Raw genomic sequence first — 20,161 nt, 5'->3', positions numbered from 1 at the left:
CGGTGGTTTCACTGAACAAGTGCATACCTATTACCATCTGGTAAGAGGCTAATTCTTGGTGATTTACACGTGGTGTTTGTTCACAAGGAGATTGGATATTTTTTCAGCACAAGAAAATATAGTTGCACATTATTTATTTCCGTTTGGTAAGGATGAATTTCACTCGGTGGTGGATACACGTATTATTTGGATAGAATACCATTCTACTCACTTGCACAATATTTATGGACACTTATGAACTTTTATGTTTATGCACCAATTGATTTGCATTATTAATTGGCTTCACAGATTGATATATGTTATATATTTACTTTTGTTGATTTGGTTCACACATAGATATATGTTATATATTCATTATTTATTTGTTGTTTAGCGCACCCCACACCACATATACATAAATCAATTTTTGATTTACCAAAGCTATAGATTATGAGGACCTAACTAATCTGTCCAATCAATTCTAATCAGGAAGGCCCTTGTACTATATAGTAGTTGGTAGATATAAAAGACTTTGTACAATCAGGTTATAATGTGTGTGGTGGTCTTTAGACAAATAGGGAGTCCAAAAAGCAGCCCAATAGAAGTGTAGACAACATGGCAACACTGGCTAATAGGCCCAACAGGAAAGAAGCATAACTATTGGCAGCTCCCAGAGCTCCTGAACCACTTTTGGGGTAATTAATAAAATGTGACTGAGACAAGTTCTTTCTAAAGTGGTACCATTACCCATAGCAATCATTCAGCTTCATTTTTCCACACAGCTTTGAAAATGAAAAAAAAAAAAAAGGTGTTTAATTGCTCTCAAGTTGAGACAAAGGTGAGACGAGGTTTTTTCAGACACTATATATCGATTTTCCTCTTTGTACCCAAACCTGGCATAAGCAGAGGCATCCACCAGGTAAAAGTTTAGTCAATGTATGAAAAAAAAAAGGTGTTCACTGTGTTCCTGCAGCTGCCCATCCTGGTGGTGAAGGAGGAGGTGGTAAGTTTTCTTAAACTGCAGTGGATATCAGTGAAGGAGGTCATCAACCTGGCTTTGGCAGGGGTGCCTGGATCACAAGGCTGGCTGAACAAAAATTATAAATCCTGTAGCAGTGCCATTTACTATTGATGTATGGTCTGGTCGAATCACATGCGGAAAAGAAATATGCTCTAATGACCCCCTATAATCAAGGGGTCCTATATTTCTGGTAAGCAGTTATATTTGCTTGCACTGGGTGAACGTGTGGAGGTGGAGGCTTTAACCACTTGAGCCCCGGAAGATTTTACCCCCTTCCTGACCAGGCCCTATTTTGCGATTCGGCACTGCGTGAATTTAACGGACAATTGCGCGGTCGTGCGACGCTGTACCTAAACTAATTTGACGTTCTTTTTTCCCCCACAAACAGAGCTTTCTTTTGGTGGTATTTGATCACCTCTGCGATTTTTTGATCATGCGCTATAAACAAAAAAAGAGCGACAATTTTGCAAAAATAACAATATTTTTCACATTTTTTTATATGAAATTCCACCCCAAAAAAATGTAAAAATCAAAATTTAACATTTTTGGCCAATTTGTTTTCTGCTACATATGTTTGGTAAAAAAAATTGCAATAAGCGTATTTTGATTGGTTTGCGCAAAAGTTATTGCATTTACTAAGGGAAAGATTTTTGTCATTTTTGTTGTTTTTTTTTTTTTTAACGAGTAATGGCGGCGATCTGCAAATTTTTTTGCGGGACTGCGACATTGCGGCGCACAGATCGGACCCTTGACTGACATTTTTGACACTTTTGGGGTTACCAGTGACATTACTACAGTAATCAGTGCTATACATATGCACTGTTACTGTAAAAATTACACTGGCAGGGAAGGGGTTAACTTTATTGGGGAAGGAGGGGTTAAGTGTGTCCCTAGGGGCGTGCTTCTTACTGTGCAGGGATGTGGCTTTTTATGTAACAGCAGAGATCTACGGTCCTACATAGCAGGACCGTATGATCTCTGCTGTTACACAGGGGAGAAAGACAGGCGGCTTTGTTTACATTAGCCGCCTGCCTTTCTCTCTCTGTAACTGACGATCACGAGTGACCGGTGGACATTGGGTCCGCCGGTCACTCACGCTGAGGTGTCCGTGAACGAGCGGGGGTGCGCCTCAGGCGGCGCGCGCTCGCCCCCTATTGGCTCACAGGATAGTGACGTACCAGTACGTCACTTTGCCTGCACAGGGCTGACCGCCGCAGTATATGTACTTGTGGCGATCGGCAAGCGGTTAAGGAATACACTCCTATCAAGTCCATGATTTTCCATCAGCTTCTGTCATTTGGACTATCATTTTGATGTTTTTTAGCACCAGAGACTTGATTTATATATTGTCACTCTTATTTGATTGTTCACTTAAGTTTGACACACTCACTATCAGTACATTTGTGGTTTCATTTAAATTTTAAATTTTATTGTGATTCATTTTTTGTTGAGCGCCATACCTTTATAATTTTTTGCATTCAATGTATGAAAAGACCACTTGGAAGCACTGAAACAAAAGCTTGACTTTGAAATGCCCAAAAAGTGCTGACAACTCAAAGTGTTCACCTGCTGGTGGCACTGTGCTGCTCTGGGCTGATTGCTGCAGTTCCAGTGTCCACCAGCAGGTGTCTCCCTGAAGTCAGCAGGCTGTAATAATCAGTTAAGCCTGTGTTCAGCTTCCAGGTGGCTATTTAAGACTGTTCCTCCCTTTCCCCAGGGTGTCACTATTTTAATTGCCTCCTTGATGCCAGAGCCTTGTTCCTGTGATCCTTATACATAGCCATTTCAATCCTGTACCCCTCTGCCTTGCTCCTGCTCTTTGCCCTAGTACCCAGTCATGATTCCCCCCTTCCTTGCATCCCTGTATTCCCTGTTACCCGTGTCCCTTATATTGTATATATTTGTAGATAGTCGGTTCATTTGTTATTTTTGTCTTTGAGGTTGGTTCTTGTTTGCTGGAGTTTCCAATGTTCACTGTTTGCAGTGTATGCTTGTTGGTGTATTTCACTGTAAATAAATCTCACTTTAATGATATATACATTGTTTGGTCTCAGTTTCCATGGTAGCAACAGGTGTCTGGTCTCCCTAGCTGCTGCTGAATCCTGACACTAGTAGAATAAGCTTTTGCAGGAAAGAGGTACTCTTTCAGTATTAGGACAGGAGATGTACCAGTATTAGGACAGGAGATGTACCAGGGGATTGGAGGAAGGCTAACGTGATTCCGATATTCAAAAAGGGTCAGAGGCATATCCCGGGAAATTATAGGCCTGTCAGTTTGACATCAATAGTACTTAAACTTCTGGAGGGGATGATAAGGGACTATATCGTAGAGTTTGCTAAAGACAACAACATCATCAGCAGTAATCAGCACGCGTTTACAAATGGGCGTTAGAGAAGGGAAAGGGGAAGGGGGAACATGATCTGAGGTATAACTAAATAACTGAACCTCCATCCCTGGTATACATAGAAACAAAGAGCAAGGTTTGTGGGACTTTAAATGAGGACAGTTATTAGTAAATATTAAAGGTAATATGCAATCTCAAAAAGAATAGTTTATTACATAATACATAACGTACATTGTAAATGAATAAAATATTCCACATATAAAAATTGAACATGAGGTATTGGAATTCATAAAATACAATACATATATAGTGGTCCATCAATAGCCACATAATTCATCAAAACACTGTATAAATAAATAATTAGACACCATGTAACTCAGTCTTCAAATGTTAGGGTTTTCTTCGTATTATTTAGAGGCTCTACGCGTTTCGTGGTTCAATGTCCACTCATCAGGAGCTAGTTTGAAAATCTGGGTCTGTTAATATAAATTGACAGTGAGATATAGCATATATATATGGGCATAATATATATCCATTGCTCCAAAGTAAATAAAGATAAAAGCCACTTACTGAGGTAGCCAGAAACAAAAATAAAAAAGTTCCAACCAACAGGGAGGTCAGCTGGACCCAGCGATGTCTAACCCGGGGCTGAGGCGGATAAAATGGCCGAGGTCGGTGCGTGGGGAGGAGGAGATGCAGGGAATACATGGAATTATCCCAAAGGGAGAGAGGACGGTATATCCCAGAATTCGGTGGTGATGGAGAAAGATTCATGACCAGATCGATCTAGGAAAATAACGATAATTGTTGATGTATATATATTCTCATAATTGCCCATGTATTCATCATATTTCGTGGTAATAATATAAAGATTAGATATGCTCAAATAAGAGATAAATGAGGAATATATATCATAATGAATATGATCAAGTATACCCAAACAGGGGCATCAGAAAGATCTGCTAGAATACCAAAGAAACCACAGTGTGTGAAGATGGAAAAAAGGTGAGACCAAAATAGCCAGGTGTCACTGGGATAGTAAGAAGTAGGAATGTGAGAGCGAAGATACCCTTAATGTGACTAATGAATAGAGGGTGCTGTATAAAAGGGGAATAAGCACCCTATAAGTCGTGAGAAGAAAAAGAGAGAACGAGAGTGAGATATATTGTACCAGCCATAGGTTAGTAAACAGTGAATAAACCAAGGAATAACGTGAGAAAGTGTCATCAAATATATTACCTAGAACTTGGTGCAATAGAGAGAAGAGAAAATTTGTGCAAGTGAATGCAGATAAAACGTTACCCACAGAGGACAATAAGCGTCCTAACTCGTCCCAGCTCCTCAACTCAAACCCCTTCCGACAATGGCAAAGATAACCGCCAACGCCATGTGGGGACGCCGTTATATGGTCGGGAGGTATGACCTCATATCCGGCGCATAGCGTCGGGGACGGGACATGCCCACCCAGCCAGGCGTCAGATTGGAAAAAGCAGGTTGCCCCAGCAACCCAATGCCACAAGGGGAAGGGGGTGGAGCAGCCGAACATGGCGCCGATGCGTGCTATGACGCGCCCCACCCACACCCCGGATAATGACAGAGGCGGAGTGGGGGAGGGAGCGGCAGAATGCCGCATCGCAACCCCGGGAGTTAACAGGCTGGAGAAGAGGATCTCCCTGAAGTGAGACAATGTATCGCAATTGTCCAAGATTGAACAAAGAGATGGTTAAAAAAGGAAGCCATAATAATTAATCCCAAATGATTTTAACAGAACAGACAAACAATTAATAATGTCATGTTCTAATATAGGAGCAAGGTATAATATATGCCTAAAATAAACCTTTCAGATCATGAACAAAGCGGGTGTCTTCCACCCAATTAATCAATACTAGAGAAGGGAAAGGGGAAGGGGGAACATGATCTGAGGTATAACTAAATAACTGAACCTCCATCCCTGGTATACATAGAAACAAAGAGCAAGGTTTGCTCCTATATTAGAACATGACATTATTAATTGTTTGTCTGTTCTGTTAAAATCATTTGGGATTAATTATTATGGCTTCCTTTTTTAACCATCTCTTTGTTCAATCTTGGACAATTGCGATACATTGTCTCACTTCAGGGAGATCCTCTTCTCCAGCCTGTTAACTCCCGGGGTTGCGATGCGGCATTCTGCCGCTCCCTCCCCCACTCCGCCTCTGTCATTATCCGGGGTGTGGGTGGGGCGCGTCATAGCACGCATCGGCGCCATGTTCGGCTGCTCCACCCCCTTCCCCTTGTGGCATTGGGTTGCTGGGGCAACCTGCTTTTTCCAATCTGACGCCTGGCTGGGTGGGCGTGTCCCGTCCCCGACGCTATGCGCCGGATATGAGGTCATACCTCCCGACCATATAACGGCGTCCCCACATGGCGTTGGCGGTTATCTTTGCCATTGTCGGAAGGGGTTTGAGTTGAGGAGCTGGGACGAGTTAGGACGCTTATTGTCCTCTGTGGGTAACGTTTTATCTGCATTCACTTGCACAAATTTTCTCTTCTCTCTATTGCACCAAGTTCTAGGTAATTTATTTGATGACACTTTCTCACGTTATTCCTTGGTTTATTCACTGTTTACTAACCTATGGCTGGTACAATATATCTCACTCTCGTTCTCTCTTTTTCTTCTCACGACTTATAGGGTGCTTATTCCCCTTTTATACAGCACCCTCTATTCATTAGTCACATTAAGGGTATCTTCGCTCTCACATTCCTACTTCTTACTATCCCAGTGACACCTGGCTATTTTGGTCTCACCTTTTTTCCATCTTCACACACTGTGGTTTCTTTGGTATTCTAGCAGATCTTTCTGATGCCCCTGTTTGGGTATACTTGATCATATTCATTATGATATATATTCCTCATTTATCTCTTATTTGAGCATATCTAATCTTTATATTATTACCACGAAATATGATGAATACATGGGCAATTATGAGAATATATATACATCAACAATTATCGTTATTTTCCTAGATCGATCTGGTCATGAATCTTTCTCCATCACCACCGAATTCTGGGATATACCGTCCTCTCTCCCTTTGGGATAATTCCATGTATTCCCTGCATCTCCTCCTCCCCACGCACCGACCTCGGCCATTTTATCCGCCTCAGCCCCGGGTTAGACATCGCTGGGTCCAGCTGACCTCCCTGTTGGTTGGAACTTTTTTATTTTTGTTTCTGGCTACCTCAGTAAGTGGCTTTTATCTTTATTTACTTTGGAGCAATGGATATATATTATGCCCATATATATATGCTATATCTCACTGTTAATTTATATTAACAGACCCAGATTTTCAAACTAGCTCCTGATGAGTGGACATTGAACCACGAAACGCGTAGAGCCTCTAAATAATACGAAGAAAACCCTAACATTTGAAGACTGAGTTACATGGTGTCTAATTATTTATTTATACAGTGTTTTGATGAATTATGTGGCTATTGATGGACCACTATATATGTATTGTATTTTATGAATTCCAATACCTCATGTTCAATTTTTATATGTGGAATATTTTATTCATTTACAATGTACGTTATGTATTATGTAATAAACTATTCTTTTTGAGATTGCATATTACCTTTAATATTTACTAATAACTGTCCTCATTTAAAGTCCCACAAACCTTGCTCTTTGTTTCTACAAATGGGCGTTCTTGTCAAACCAATCTCCTAACATTCTACGAGGAGGTGAGCTGTGAGCTAGATAGGGGCAGACCAGTGGATGTGGTGTACTTGGATTTCGCTAAGGCGTTTGATACAGTTCCCCACAAGCGCTTAATTTATAAAATAAGGTCTGCAGGTATCGACAGCAGGGTTTGCTCTTGGATACGGAACTGGCTAAAAGGGCGTGTCCAAAGGGTAGTAATAAACAGCGCATACTCAGACTGGTCTGAGGTAATAAGCGGGGTGCCCCAGGGCTCAGTCCTGGGACCAACCTTGTTCAATTTATTCATAAACAGCATTGAGGACGGGATCAGTAGTTCGTTATCAGTTTTTGCAGATGACACTAAATTGGGCAGGGCAATAACTACACAGCATGAAGCAGATATCCTACAGAATGACCTAGACAAAATAACGGAGTGGGCAACGACATGGCAAATGAGGTTTAATGTGGAGAAGTGTAAGGTTTTGCACTTGGGGACTAAAAACATAAAAGCACAATACACGTTAGGGGGGGAACACTTGGGGGAATCAAAAATGGAGAAGGATCTGGGAGTCTTGGTGGATGATAGATTAGGAAATAGCATGCGATGCCAAGCGGCAGCTGCCAAAGGCAGCAGGATATTAGCATGCATAAAGAAAGGGATGTATTCCAGAGATAAGACTATAATCCTTCCACTTTATAAAACTCTGGTCCGACCGCATCTGGGGTATTCTGTCCAGTTCTGGTCGCCAGTCCTCAGGAAGGATGTGTTGGAGCTGGAGAGAGTCCAGAGAAGGGCAACTAAACTGATTAGGGGATTGGAGGACCTTAATTACGAAGAGCTTCTGCAATCGCTCGATTTATTCTCCCTGGAGAAGAGACGCCTGAAGGGGGACATGATAGCAATTTATAAATATCTCAATGGGGATCCCAGCTTAGAAAAAAAGCTGTTCAGTCGAAGGGATTCCATGAGGACAAGAGGGCATACAATGCGATTAGAGGAGAAGCGTTTTAACCTCAGGCAACGTGGGGGGTTCTTTACTGTTAGGGCTACAAGAGTGTGGAATTCTCTACCACAAGAGGTGGTCACTGCGGGAAGTATGGTGGCTTTCAAAAGACTCTTAGACTTACATCTCAAGGATCAAGACATTCAGGGCTATGTGAGATGATTACAGCCACACACACCTACACAGGTTGAACTGGATGGACTATTGTCTTTATTCAACCTCAACTACTATGTAACTATGTAACTATGTAACTATTCTTAAGACTGCATGCTTCAATAATGTTCTGATGATTCCATCTGGAAATAGTGTAGCTAAAAACCTGGATGACCTGAGGAATCAGCAATGAAACTGCAAGAGAGCCAGACATGAACAGCTAAAATGACATCCAGAAAATAAAAGGGAGATTTTCATTCTAGTGAATTACAGTCAAATACAGGGAAAACAATACCACTTTTGGAAGGCGGGAAGGCCTAGACCTCAAAATGTATTTTGTCCCTGTGAAAGGACCTTCCACAATAGGGCTGCCAGTTCTGACATACAGTACGTCTGACCAAGGTGATCGCTACAAAAACAGCCACTTTGCAGATCAAGACAGAAATGGAAATGTCCCTAATAGGTTCAATGTAAGGACTTTGATGGGTCAAAATGACTAGGCCCAAATAAAATAGATGCAATGGTGATTTGAAAGAAAGTGCCTCGTTGGTGATATCCTAAATATGGGTTTTAATCTGAACATGAGATACAACTATTGTTTGAAAAAGAATAGCCAATGCTGGACATGATCCTTGATGGCACCAAGGGCCAAATGATGGTTCACACCCAGCTTCAAAAAGGAGAGAATATGTCCAACAGAGAAATTCCTGGGGTGAAAGCCCTTTGCCTCACATCACCCAAAGTACACCATCCTAGTCCATAGGGATGACATAAAACAATGTCCCTGTCCCCCAGTACCAAGGCTTTACCAGCTATGCCTTTAAAGTAAGCAACTGAGAAGAAGGGTGAAAGATCAGTACCAATGACAGCATAACCTGAAGGAACACTGGAGAGTCTGAGTAATCTTATTAGGGCGGCATACAATGCCCAGCTGGGCAAACCCATGGCTGCAAGAACCAGAAGGGAAGGATAGCTTCAGGGGTGGAAATGAATCAGTGTGTAATGATCCCCAGAAGCCACTGGTTCATCCACCTCCTCCATCAATGCATCCCGGGACCTGAAGATAAATCTGTCCAGTTGGTTGTTGAACCAACACATCAAGAAATTCACAACCACCAATAATAGTAAAGGTCTGGTAGCACCTGCTAGTTCAGGGACCACTTTCCTAGGTCCAGTCAAAATCCATCTGCCAAATTTTCCACACCATAAATGTTCCCTAGCTGAGAGGGCTGGAACATTCTACACAGGTCAGCCAGAACTCAATCTTTTATCACAGTGAGACTTCCCTGATGGTTGCCAAATGCCAGGTCTGTGGCATTGTCCAATTGGATCAAAACTTGATGTCCTACAAGATGATGATCAAGAGCTAAGGGGAAAACTGGATCATCCAGTTCCAAGATGTGGTTTGGTAGCCAGGACTCCACTGTGTCCTGCACAAACAGGGCACCTAGACTCCTTGCTAGCCCTGTAAGCTGGCACCTGTTGTCATAAATCTTCCAAAAGTGCAAAGCAACATCGAGTCCCCGAGCCAACATAACAAGGATATATTGGTCTGTGGATTCAAATGATTTGGCCTGTCTGGAGAAAGGGAAATTTGGCCAATGAAGACAGAATGTTACACTTCAGAATATTATTACACATTAGAAAATTAGACTGCTTTGAAGGATGCCATCATCAGTCCCTGTACCCTCATGCAGGAGCTAAGTGTCAGCTGATTCCGAGATCAGAGGACGTGAATCTGAGGTAGAAGTATTAGCAGCTTGCATGGAGGGAGAAACACCCAGGTCCAAGAAGCATCCCAGATCCCAAATAGTCCCAATTATGGATCAAAACTAATAAAACTTCTGGAAATCAGGATCCTGCTACCTGGAAATCCCTATGATACAGTATTGAAAAAAGCGGTTCCAAGGATTGGTTTCTAAAACTTTTAGACATGGATGAACACATTTGGGGCTTTTAAGTCCATGTTAGGATGCACACTTATTTTCGGCTTGAGAAACACTAAAGGTTTGAATAAAAACCTTGAAAATACTCTGATAGAAGGACAGGAGCAATAACCTCCTTGTTCTATGAGAACTTGCAGGGTCTGGTTTTGTGGGAGGTTGTGTGGATGCTTTGTCAGAACATCAAAAGTTAAAAGTCAGAAAGGAGGGAGGACACATGGAACAAAACACTAATATGTAGCCCTGAGACACCAGATCCATGCATCTGTGGTGCAAGGTTCCAGGCATCCACAAAGGTCAAAAGATGCCCCATCCTTCTCTGCCAAACAGAAATTGGTGCTCACTTTCATACCCAGGGGGGCTTCTCTGAGGACTTTGAGTGCCAGCACGTTTGTACACCACAAATATATTAGCCTTGAAAGGGCTTTGCAAGGTAGCAGGCCCTGGAGACAAAAAGAACACTTGGGAAAAGATGTGGTGTCCTTTTAAAATGCTGGTTCTAATCGTGGCCTGAGGGAGATGGGTACTTTTACCTCGGATGACATTCTTGATGAGTTTATCCCACAAAGCAATAAAAAGGCATGCAGAAAAAACCCCTTTTTAGATGCCAGGACTGCCACACACTTTACCTAAAAGCGTTCTGCTCATCTAGACCAATGTGAGGTGACTGGTATCAATGGTCACATCACATATAAAGCTCAATGTAATGGCCATTTGGCCTGAGCAATCCAACATATGTTGTTTAACCACTTGCCGACCGTCGCGCGACTATGTACTGCGGCGGTCAGCCCCTCACAGGCAAAGCGACGTAGTACCACGTCGCTTGCCTGTGAGGCTCTAGGGAGCGAGCGCGTGCCACCGGAGGCGCGCTCCCGCTTGCTCGCGGACCCCCCCCGAGAGTGACCGGCGGACCCAATGTCCGCCGGTCACTCGCGATCGTCAGTTACACCGGGATAAAGGCAGGCGGCTAATGTAAACAAAGCTGCCTGTCATTCTCCCCTGTGTAACAGCACAGATCATACGGTCCTGCTATGTAGGACCGTTGATCTCTGCTGTTACACACACAGCCACATCCAATCACAGTTAGAAACACGCCCCTAGGGACACACTTAACCCCTCCCTCTCAAATAAAGTTAACCCCTTCCCTGCCAGTGTCATTTTTACAGTAACAGTGCATATGTATAGCACTGATTACTGTAGTAATGTCACTGGTAACCCCAAAAGTGTCAAAAATGTCAGTCAAGGGTCCGATCTGTCCGCCGCAATGTCGCAGTCCCGCAAAAAAAACCACAGATCGCCGCCATTACTCGTTAAAAAAAAAACAACAATAAAAATGACAAAAATTTTCCCTTAGTTAATAAACCAATGCGCAAACCAATCAAAATACGCTTTTTGCAATTTTTTTTACCAAACATATGTAGCAGAAAACATATGTTTTTTTTTGGGGAATTTCATATAAAAAAAATGTGAAAAATATTGTTATTTTTGCAAAATTGTCGCTCTTTTTTTGTTTATAGCGCATGATCAAAAAAATAGCACAGGTGATCAAATACCACCAAAAGAAAGCTCTGTTTGTGGGAAAAAAGGACGTCAAATTTGTTTGGGTACAGCATCGCACGACCGCGCAATTGTCCGTTAAATTCACGCAGTGCCGAATCGCAAAATAGGCCCTGGTCAGGAAGGGGGTAAAATCTCACGGGGCTTAAGTGGTTAACTCCTATGAAACAAGACTTCAAGGCATTTGTTCATGTTATCATTAACTAAGGGGGGGATCCTCCCCTAGTAGAGCAGTTGCCTTGATGTGACCTCTACGATAAATGGTAGTCACCAATTGAGTAAACTGGGACATGAACTCCTTCATAACAGAGGAGAAAACTTTCACAGTTGTGACAGAGGTGTTGGAAGAGGACACTAAAACAATGAAATTGACAGGGAGTAACATGATACAGAAGCATGGATTTACCCTCACCTTCTAAGGAGGCACTGCACACAAAGCAGGGGCCATGAGCAGACTGTGTGCTGGGGTTACCAGCAACTACTGGGTGATCTTCCATGTGTTTAGATTTGGATATGGAGGGACTTAAAAAGCTAAAGCAGCTTTTTTTGGCTCAGATGTGGTACTAGGGCCAGAGAACTCACACAACCCCGACAGCCAGAACCATACCTAGACTGACAGGTTGACACTACAGGTGGGCAGTACATAGTGAACGCAGGCTTGTGTTCCACTTGTCTCTCTGCTGCTGCTCCTGCACATAAGAGCCAACATAGATAATGTCTTTGAGGTCACCATACAATCAACTCTAGAGCCTTGTAAACTTGAGGGCATTCCTGCCATGTGGCCCAGCCTGCATAGCTGACTCACATGGTAAAGTCAGTTTGTTGACAGGGTTGAGGAAAAGCATTGCCACAGGTTCATGGTTACACTAGTGAGTCACCCAGACTAGTGAGATCTGGCCTGGAATAACCAGCAGCTGTTGAATGAAGATTCTCTAAGAAAAGCTGAGTTAGACTTACTGGTAACTCCTTTTCTGAGAGTCTTCCAGGACAGCCTATGAGACCTAGGGCTCCTACCAGGACAGGAAAAACGTTAACCCCACCAGATAAAAGGCAGTCCTCTAGTCCTCCCCCTTCAGTATTTCTCGAGAATCGTAGGACGTTCCTGTAAAACATATGCATAATACAGAATACAAGACATTACTGGGTGGGAATCCGGCTGTCCTGGAAGACTTTCAGGAAAGGAGTTATCGGTAAATCTAACTGAGCTTTTCTCAAGTCATCTTCCAGGACAGCCCATGAGACGATGAGCCAAAAAACTTACCAGTATAGGGAGGGACCACTGCTTGGAGCACCTTTCGACCAAACTCCTGCTCCTGGGAAGAGAGGAGGTCCAGGTGATAATGTCTAACAAAGGTCAAAAAATTAGACCAGGTGGCCTGCCTTACATATTTGTTCCGGTGAGGCTCTAGCCCTTTCAGCCCAGGACGCGGACAAACTCTTGTTGAATGCACACTGACAAATGGTGGAGAAACATTTCTAACTCTATAGGCTTCAGCAATTGTCTGCTTTATCCACCTGGCTATGGTGGCCTTAGTGTTTTAGAACAAGTAAGGCCTCAGATTTCCTAAAGGTCTTGGTAACCTCTAGGTGTGTGAGAAGAACCCTTCTGACATCCAAAAAACTAAAATTCCTTTCTTTCTTATTTTTTTGGAAAATTACAAAACGTTGGTAGCACAATATCCTGTAATTTATGAAAGGAAGTGGCTACCTTTGGCACAAAAACCCCAGATCGATTTTTAACACCACTCTATCGTCCAAAATTGTGAGGAATTGAGAGAGCCTGCAATTCGCTGACCCTGCGATTGACATAACTGCGACCAGGGATGCAGTTCTCATTGTAATTTTACTGACAAATCCCTCAGGGGCTCGAAGGGAACAGTCCTGAAAGCCTGAAGGACTAGAGATAGGTCCCAAGTAGGACACGATCTGACAACCATTGGCTTTGACCTGGTGATTGCCTTGAAAAACCTCACTATAACCGTGTTTTCCAAATGGGAGTACTGGAGGAAAACCCTAATGGCCGCAGCCTAAACCTTTAAAGTACTAAGGGATAGATCCCGGTCATCGCCCTCTTGAAAAAATTCCAGAATAGATGGAACATCAGGAGAAAATCTTTGATTTCAGACAACCAAGAGTTACAGTACATTTCTTCCAAATTTTGTAGTATATACTGTAGCTTTTGTGACAGGCTTCCTATAGCTCTTGTGACAAGCTTCCGGGAACTAACTAGGGTCTTCACAACCTTGACTGAGAACCCCTGAGAGCTTATTATCTGCTCATCAGATACCACGCCGTTAAGTTTAAGGTTGCCACATGAGGATGAGATATCGGGCCCTGAAACAACAGGTCCTGTCTCCTAGAGGTTTTGAGGTTAGTGCCTGCAGGCATGAAAAACATGGCCTTTTGGACCAAAAGGGGGCAATCAGGATCAAATTGGTGTCTTCCAAAAGAAACTTCGGGAGGACTTCCGGGATTAGTCTGATAAAATGGAAGGCGTAGCAGAGGCTGAATGATCAGGGATTCGCGAAAGCATCGATCCCCAGAGACTGGTCCCCTGGGTTTAAGAAAAAGAATCTCTCTGTTTTGCTGTTTGTTTGGGCTGCAAAAAGGTCCACCTCTGGGGAACCCCACCTGCTTGTAATTTCCACAAAAATTTCCAGGTTGAGGGACCAAATGTCCCGACACACCTGTTAGCGGCTGGGGTAATCTGCCAAACAATTCTCAGTCCCTTTCAGATACAATGCTGAAATGGAGGCTAGATTCACCTCGGCTCAAGATGGAATATTTTGTGCTGTGAACTGCAAGGTCCGACTTCTTGTACCCCCGTTTGTTGAGGTACGCTACTGTTGCAATGTTGTTGGACCTAATGTGCAGATGGTGTCCTCTGACCTCTGCCTAAAAACCAGCTAAGGCTCTCTGTACTGCCAGAAGCTCCCTTGATTTGATGATGCTCTTGCTTCCACCGGGGACCACTCCCCCTGCGCTATCTTATTTTGAAGATGGGCTCCCCATCCAAAAGAGCTTGCATCCGTCCTTATGTTCTGAGATATTAGAATAACCCATTCCAGCCCTTTGGTCAGGTGAAGTGGCGACCTCCACCACCACAGGGCTTTCTTTACTTTAGAGAGAATTCATACCTTCAAGTCTAAAGTACTCAAGAACCTATCCCAGTTCTTTAGAAGGAACAACTGAAAGGACGTTGGCAGAATCGTAACCAAAGCACCACCAGAAAGAAAGATGTCATGAGGCCCATGGCTCTTGAGACATCCCTGAGCAAGACCCTCTGGTTGGTCTGCAAGGATGCCATCATTTGAGTTTTTGATACTTTTTCCCCTGGAAGGAAAATCTTTTGATCCAGTGAGGAAATCTCATACCCAAAATATGCCACTCTTTGGGAAGGTTTCAGAGAAGACTTCTCTTTGTTGACTAGCCAGCCTAGGGACTGAAGGAACTCCTGAACCATCTGGAGATCCCTCTCTAGTTTCTGACATGAATCTGTCACTACTAGGGGGTCGTCCAGGTAGGGGAAGATCATAATAAATTTTCATCCTAACGGAGCCAATGCTTCCCCTAGAACCTTTGTAAAGATGGGTGTAAGATAAGCTCAGTTGGACCCAAACAGGCGTTGGCACGCATGCCCAGGTACATTAGCGTGTGCACAAAAAGAAATCTGCAAGTGCTCATGCGTGAATGTGCACGCAATTGGCACTGAACGGCCTATTTAAACTGAGCAATGACAGGAGCACATTGCTAAGTGGTCTTTCAGCTTGTTCCTGTTCACCTGCGCCCTTACCTGCTTCTGATTTACCTGTGTTGACTCGGCTTGTCCTCGACTCTCCTCTGGATTCCTGCCTGCCTACCTGTGACCTCAGCCTGTGTTTGACCCTGCTCCTGTCTTCTGCCTTTGCACTTCGGTGCCAGACTGTGTACTGACTTCGGCTTGTATCTTTGATGCCGCTTCCATCTCACGTTCCTTACCCGCACTGCCCGTCTGTTGATGACCCCTTGGCTTTTGTTCCGGCTATGCTCCTGCCTTCTCATTCAGCATCACGGAGTTCCAGTTCCAGGTGCCCATCCGGTGATCCGCGGCCATCGGTTTCCTGTCAAGGCGCAGCTAGGGCCACCTGCTATACCAGTCCTTGTGCCACTCTGTGCCCCACACCACCTGTAATGTCTACCAGGGGTGTTGGACAGGAGGTGCAAGAGAATCCCCCTCTACAGCTCAATCTCCACCAGGTACGGGATAGTGAGGCTGATAACAACCTGAAGGGCAGCGCTTGGAACTGAAAGTGCCAGATCTCCGATTTCAATTTTACTGCATAGGGATGGACCAGTAGGCATCCTTTAAGTCCCTGGGTAAAGCAGATTCCTTATGTAAAATATTGTTTCCATGCGAAAGTGCTTGTATCTGATTGAGTGCTTTAGAGAATGAAGGTTCAACATCAGGCAGTCATTCCCCTAAGGGCTTCTTTATCACAAAGATGTGGGAGTAAAAACCCCAGTCCTGCTCTGCCCTAGGAAGCGGGACCAAAACGTTCTGATCTACGAAGTCTCCTATCTGGAGACCCAAGGCAGTAGCCTTTACGCGTTCTCTGGGCAGGCTGGTAACTAACAATCTCTCCGGTGGCCGGGAATCAAACTCCAGTCTGTGCCCCCTGGTCACCAGATCAAAATTAAAAGGGCTTGAAGTTATCCCCTTCCACTGTGGGAGGAAGTCCCTTAATCTTCCTCCCACTCTACAGCAGGCTTTTGAGGAGGGTTAAACATAAAGCCCCCCCCACCTCTGACTTTGTGGCTAGTCCAATGCTTCTTGGGTCTGGCCTCCTCACACGGACGCTGCTGTCTGCCCCCCTACCCTCAAAAAAACTTCCGGGAAGTCGGGTTCTTTTATTTTCTGGGAACGACTTTTCTGTCAGCCATACGTTCCAGAGCTTCTTGTATCCTGGGGCCAAAGAGATGGTTGCCTGTTAGGGGAAGACTACACAGTCACAACTTAGACGAAGAGTCTCTTGACCATGTTTTAATCCAGAGACTTCTTCTGGCCAAATTAATCAAAACCGAGGTCTTAGCTGCCATCCTAACTGACTCAGCGGAGGAATCAGCCAGAGAACCTACTGCCCGGAAAAGATTTAATGATCTGATGCCTTGGTGTCCTGGCAGACAGGTGAGTCTGTATTTGTGAAAGCCATAACTCAAGGTTTCTGGCTACACAAATAGACGCTAAGGCCGGTTTAAGACCAATAATGGATGCCTCCCAGGCCCTGTGCAACAAGATGTCCCCTTTCTTATCCATGGGGTCTCTAAGTGTACCCATGTCATCAAAGGCTAGATCCATATTCTTGGAAATTTTTGAAAGGCACATCCAACTTAAGATACTTGTTTCATGGCAGCTCAGTGTCGTCATCAAAAGGAAACAACCTTTTCAGGTTGCTGGAAAAAATGGTTTATTTTCAGGATTCTCCCAATCCAATCAAATTGTATCTAGAAAATTGTGCACAGGAAAAACCCTGCCCTTTGTATGCATTCCTTCATACAGAAGATCGTGTTTTGATAATTGAACCTTCTCCTCTTCCATTTCAAGTGCAACATAGACAACCTTTAACAAATCATCCACATCTTCTAGTGACAACTTGTACCTAGAGCCCCTGACAGATTCCCTATCCTTAGGCTCTTCCCCCAATCCCTCCTGTGAGGAATGGGGAGATGCAGGTTCCTCTCCTGGATCCTCACATCCCACACCCTGCGTCAGAGCTCCAGCCACGGTCCTATCTGAGGCCTGACTCTGAGTGGGAGTCTGCATTTTGGCAATAAGGGACTTGAAGGAACTGAAAGTAGAGGGAAGCTGATCTCTAACTGAAGTGAGCATCTTTTGAGAGGATATAGCTGGGTCATCCTTCACTAAACTGTCTATGCACGAGCGGCAAACCACTTTACTCCACAAGGATTTAGCTTTGCCCCGTTAACTGCACATGTTCTTTTGGGTGGTTGAGCCTGGACCTAGTCCTGAGCCTTGCTCTACAAACAGAAAAAGAAAGTCTAGTTTCAGAATCAGACCACCGAGATCTCCAAACATACCCTAGTGCAGGAGAGAGGAAAGGTGCCCCTTCACCAAGCCCAACACAACTATGATGGAGGAGAAACAAGCCCCACAGGATATGCAAGAGGGAAGATTCCCCAGGCTTACCTGAGAGGTGCTGGCACCAGAGCCTGCATCCACTGCCTGAGCAGTTGCTGCAGTGGAGTCCATTCTGCTCTATGTTCCACAGCCTCTGTTGGGTGTTACACACAACACCAGCCGCCCAGCAGTCTCCTGTCTGTCTGGTGCACGCCAATGACATCACCGCGACCAGAAATTACCTATGCCACTTACTTGGGCCAGCATGGAATGTTAGAGCTCTGCCCCTTCTGTCCTACACGCTGGAGCTGTGCACATGAAAAATCCCTGAATCAGCAATGCGCTCTGCATGGCCAGCCAGCCATGCTGTCTGCAAGGATGCCACCATCCTGGATCGGACAGAGGCTCCCTCCTGCTTCCCAGGACGCCATCAGTGGTCTTGGTCCTCCCCAGGCACTGAGGACAGGAGAAAAGCAGCCACCACTAACCTGCAGATATGAGGTATCGCCCTGGGCAGGAGAAGGTATATGGGATTCTTTCCCAAGTCTCCAAAGGATGGACCATGAGACCCAAATAACCAGGTTCCAGGAAACATGTTACCCCCTTTTCGGAGGAAACACTAATACAGAAGAGGGAGGACTAGAGGACCACCTTTTATCTGGTTAACGTGTTTCCTGTCCTGGTAGGAGCCCTAGGTCTCATGGGCAGTCCAAGTCAAGTTTAGATAAGACTTTCTAAGCTACACAAGGAGCTAGCCGGAAAATGAAAAAATATCAAAGATAAAGATATTTAACATCCTATTAATAGGAAAAAAATTATTTTTGACTGGAGTTAACCTTTGACTTATCTTTTGTTTATAATAATATAGTACAGCAGCAAGTGATTTTGCCTATTTAATGAAGTTGCCATTTGATTTTAATATACTAGAGAAAACATTTTAATCACTAAGCTTTGAAAAACCTTGTTTATCTCTTTAGATTGGTTAAGAAATCACTTTAAATGTTGTTTATACGTTATATTTTATACAATATACTCCAAAATGTTGGAATGTATATCTTTTTTGAATCCTTCTGTTGTGTTGTCACTGAATTCTGATTGAAATCTGTAAATCTTGAGCCTAGCAGCAAAGCCCATTGAAGTCTAAGTGCAATGAATCTTGATAAATTCTGGACATTTAAGGAAAATATGCAAGAAATTGTAAAAAAAATGGAGCTGGGCACTGCCATAAGGAACATTTAGAAAAGCGGAAAAAAATAGTTTGAAATTTCTGTACAGTGGGGAGTCTTCCTTTAAATTTAACCTCGAGAGTGACAATATGAATCTCTGAATCTTTGAATTTCTGGCCATAACACCACCTTGCCACCTTCCTAGCACCACCTTCAGGAATAGGTCAAAAGGCACAAAGACAAAAGCATAGCCTAAAAGTGGCCTCTGATAGAAGCCTCTGATAGTGACCTCTGATGGTGGCAACCATCCCCCCCTCCCCCCCCCTCAACGGCTAGAGGCAGCCAAGTTGGTCAAAAAGTAGTGCATAGTGCAACAACTGGTCACAAACCTAACAAAGGGACAGATGAGATGTCCTTCAATAATCAAAAAAAAAAAAAAATGATTTTATGGCAGTATCTTCATTCATTCATGGCAGAACGGTCATTGTATTCCAATCAATCAAAAGCATACACTTTATAAATGTATATGTATATCAAGAAAGGAAAAATCCAGTCATGTATTAGGAGGTATTTTTTTCTTAAATTTACCTTCACATTCGGGACGATAATTGGACCACCCAGTCGCTGTACATTCTCTTGTTCTTTGTTTGCTAATCATTTGATACCTAAAAAAATATAAAATGTGTGTTATATTACCAAGTACATTTAAACTTGCAGGACAGTTGAAAAAAATTGCAAACCCTGAACATAGTATCTGAAAGCCAATTTGCAAGTTTTTTGTTAAAAAAAAGGGCTAGGGTTGCTGGGCATTGCCATTGGTGATATTTACCAAGGCAAAGAATTTAAAAAATTATTGTTCAGCAGGAAGCAGGACTTTTAACCCCTTGGAGCCTAAGACTTTTCTGACATATGTTGCTTACAAAATAAAAATCTGTATTTTTTGCTTGAAAATGACTTAGAACCCCCAATCATATATATATATTTTAGCAGAGACCCTAGAGAATAAAATTGCAATCGTTGCAATATCTTATGTCACACGGTATTTGCGCAGCGGTCTTTCAAATGCAATTTTTTGGGAAGAAATACACTTTCATGAATAAAAAAAAAAAACACAACAGTAAAAGTTAGCCCAATTGTTTTGTATAACGTGAAAGATGTTATGCCGGGTAAATAGATACCCAACATGTCATGCTTTAAAT

At 43.5% G+C, this 20,161-nt stretch overlaps 1 protein-coding gene across 1 annotated transcript in view; it reads right to left on the bottom strand.

Annotated features, from left to right (window-relative positions):
* The window catches only part of LOC309562207 (complement factor H-like), a gene marked incomplete at its 3' end in the record, with an annotated part of 190,196 nt that overhangs the window by 107,440 nt on the left and 62,595 nt on the right, over positions 1 to 20,161 (bottom strand). Inside the window, exon 4 of the mRNA XM_082266326.1 lies at positions 19,551 to 19,627. Coding sequence (XP_082122452.1) covers positions 19,551 to 19,627 — 77 coding nt within the window. The remainder of the gene's footprint in view (positions 1 to 19,550; positions 19,628 to 20,161) is intronic.

This window comes from Pelophylax lessonae (genome assembly GCF_965119305.1).
Source record: "Pelophylax lessonae genome assembly, chromosome: 8".
NCBI lineage: Eukaryota > Metazoa > Chordata > Amphibia > Anura > Ranidae > Pelophylax > Pelophylax lessonae.
This window is presented reverse-complemented; position numbering and strand designations above follow the sequence as displayed.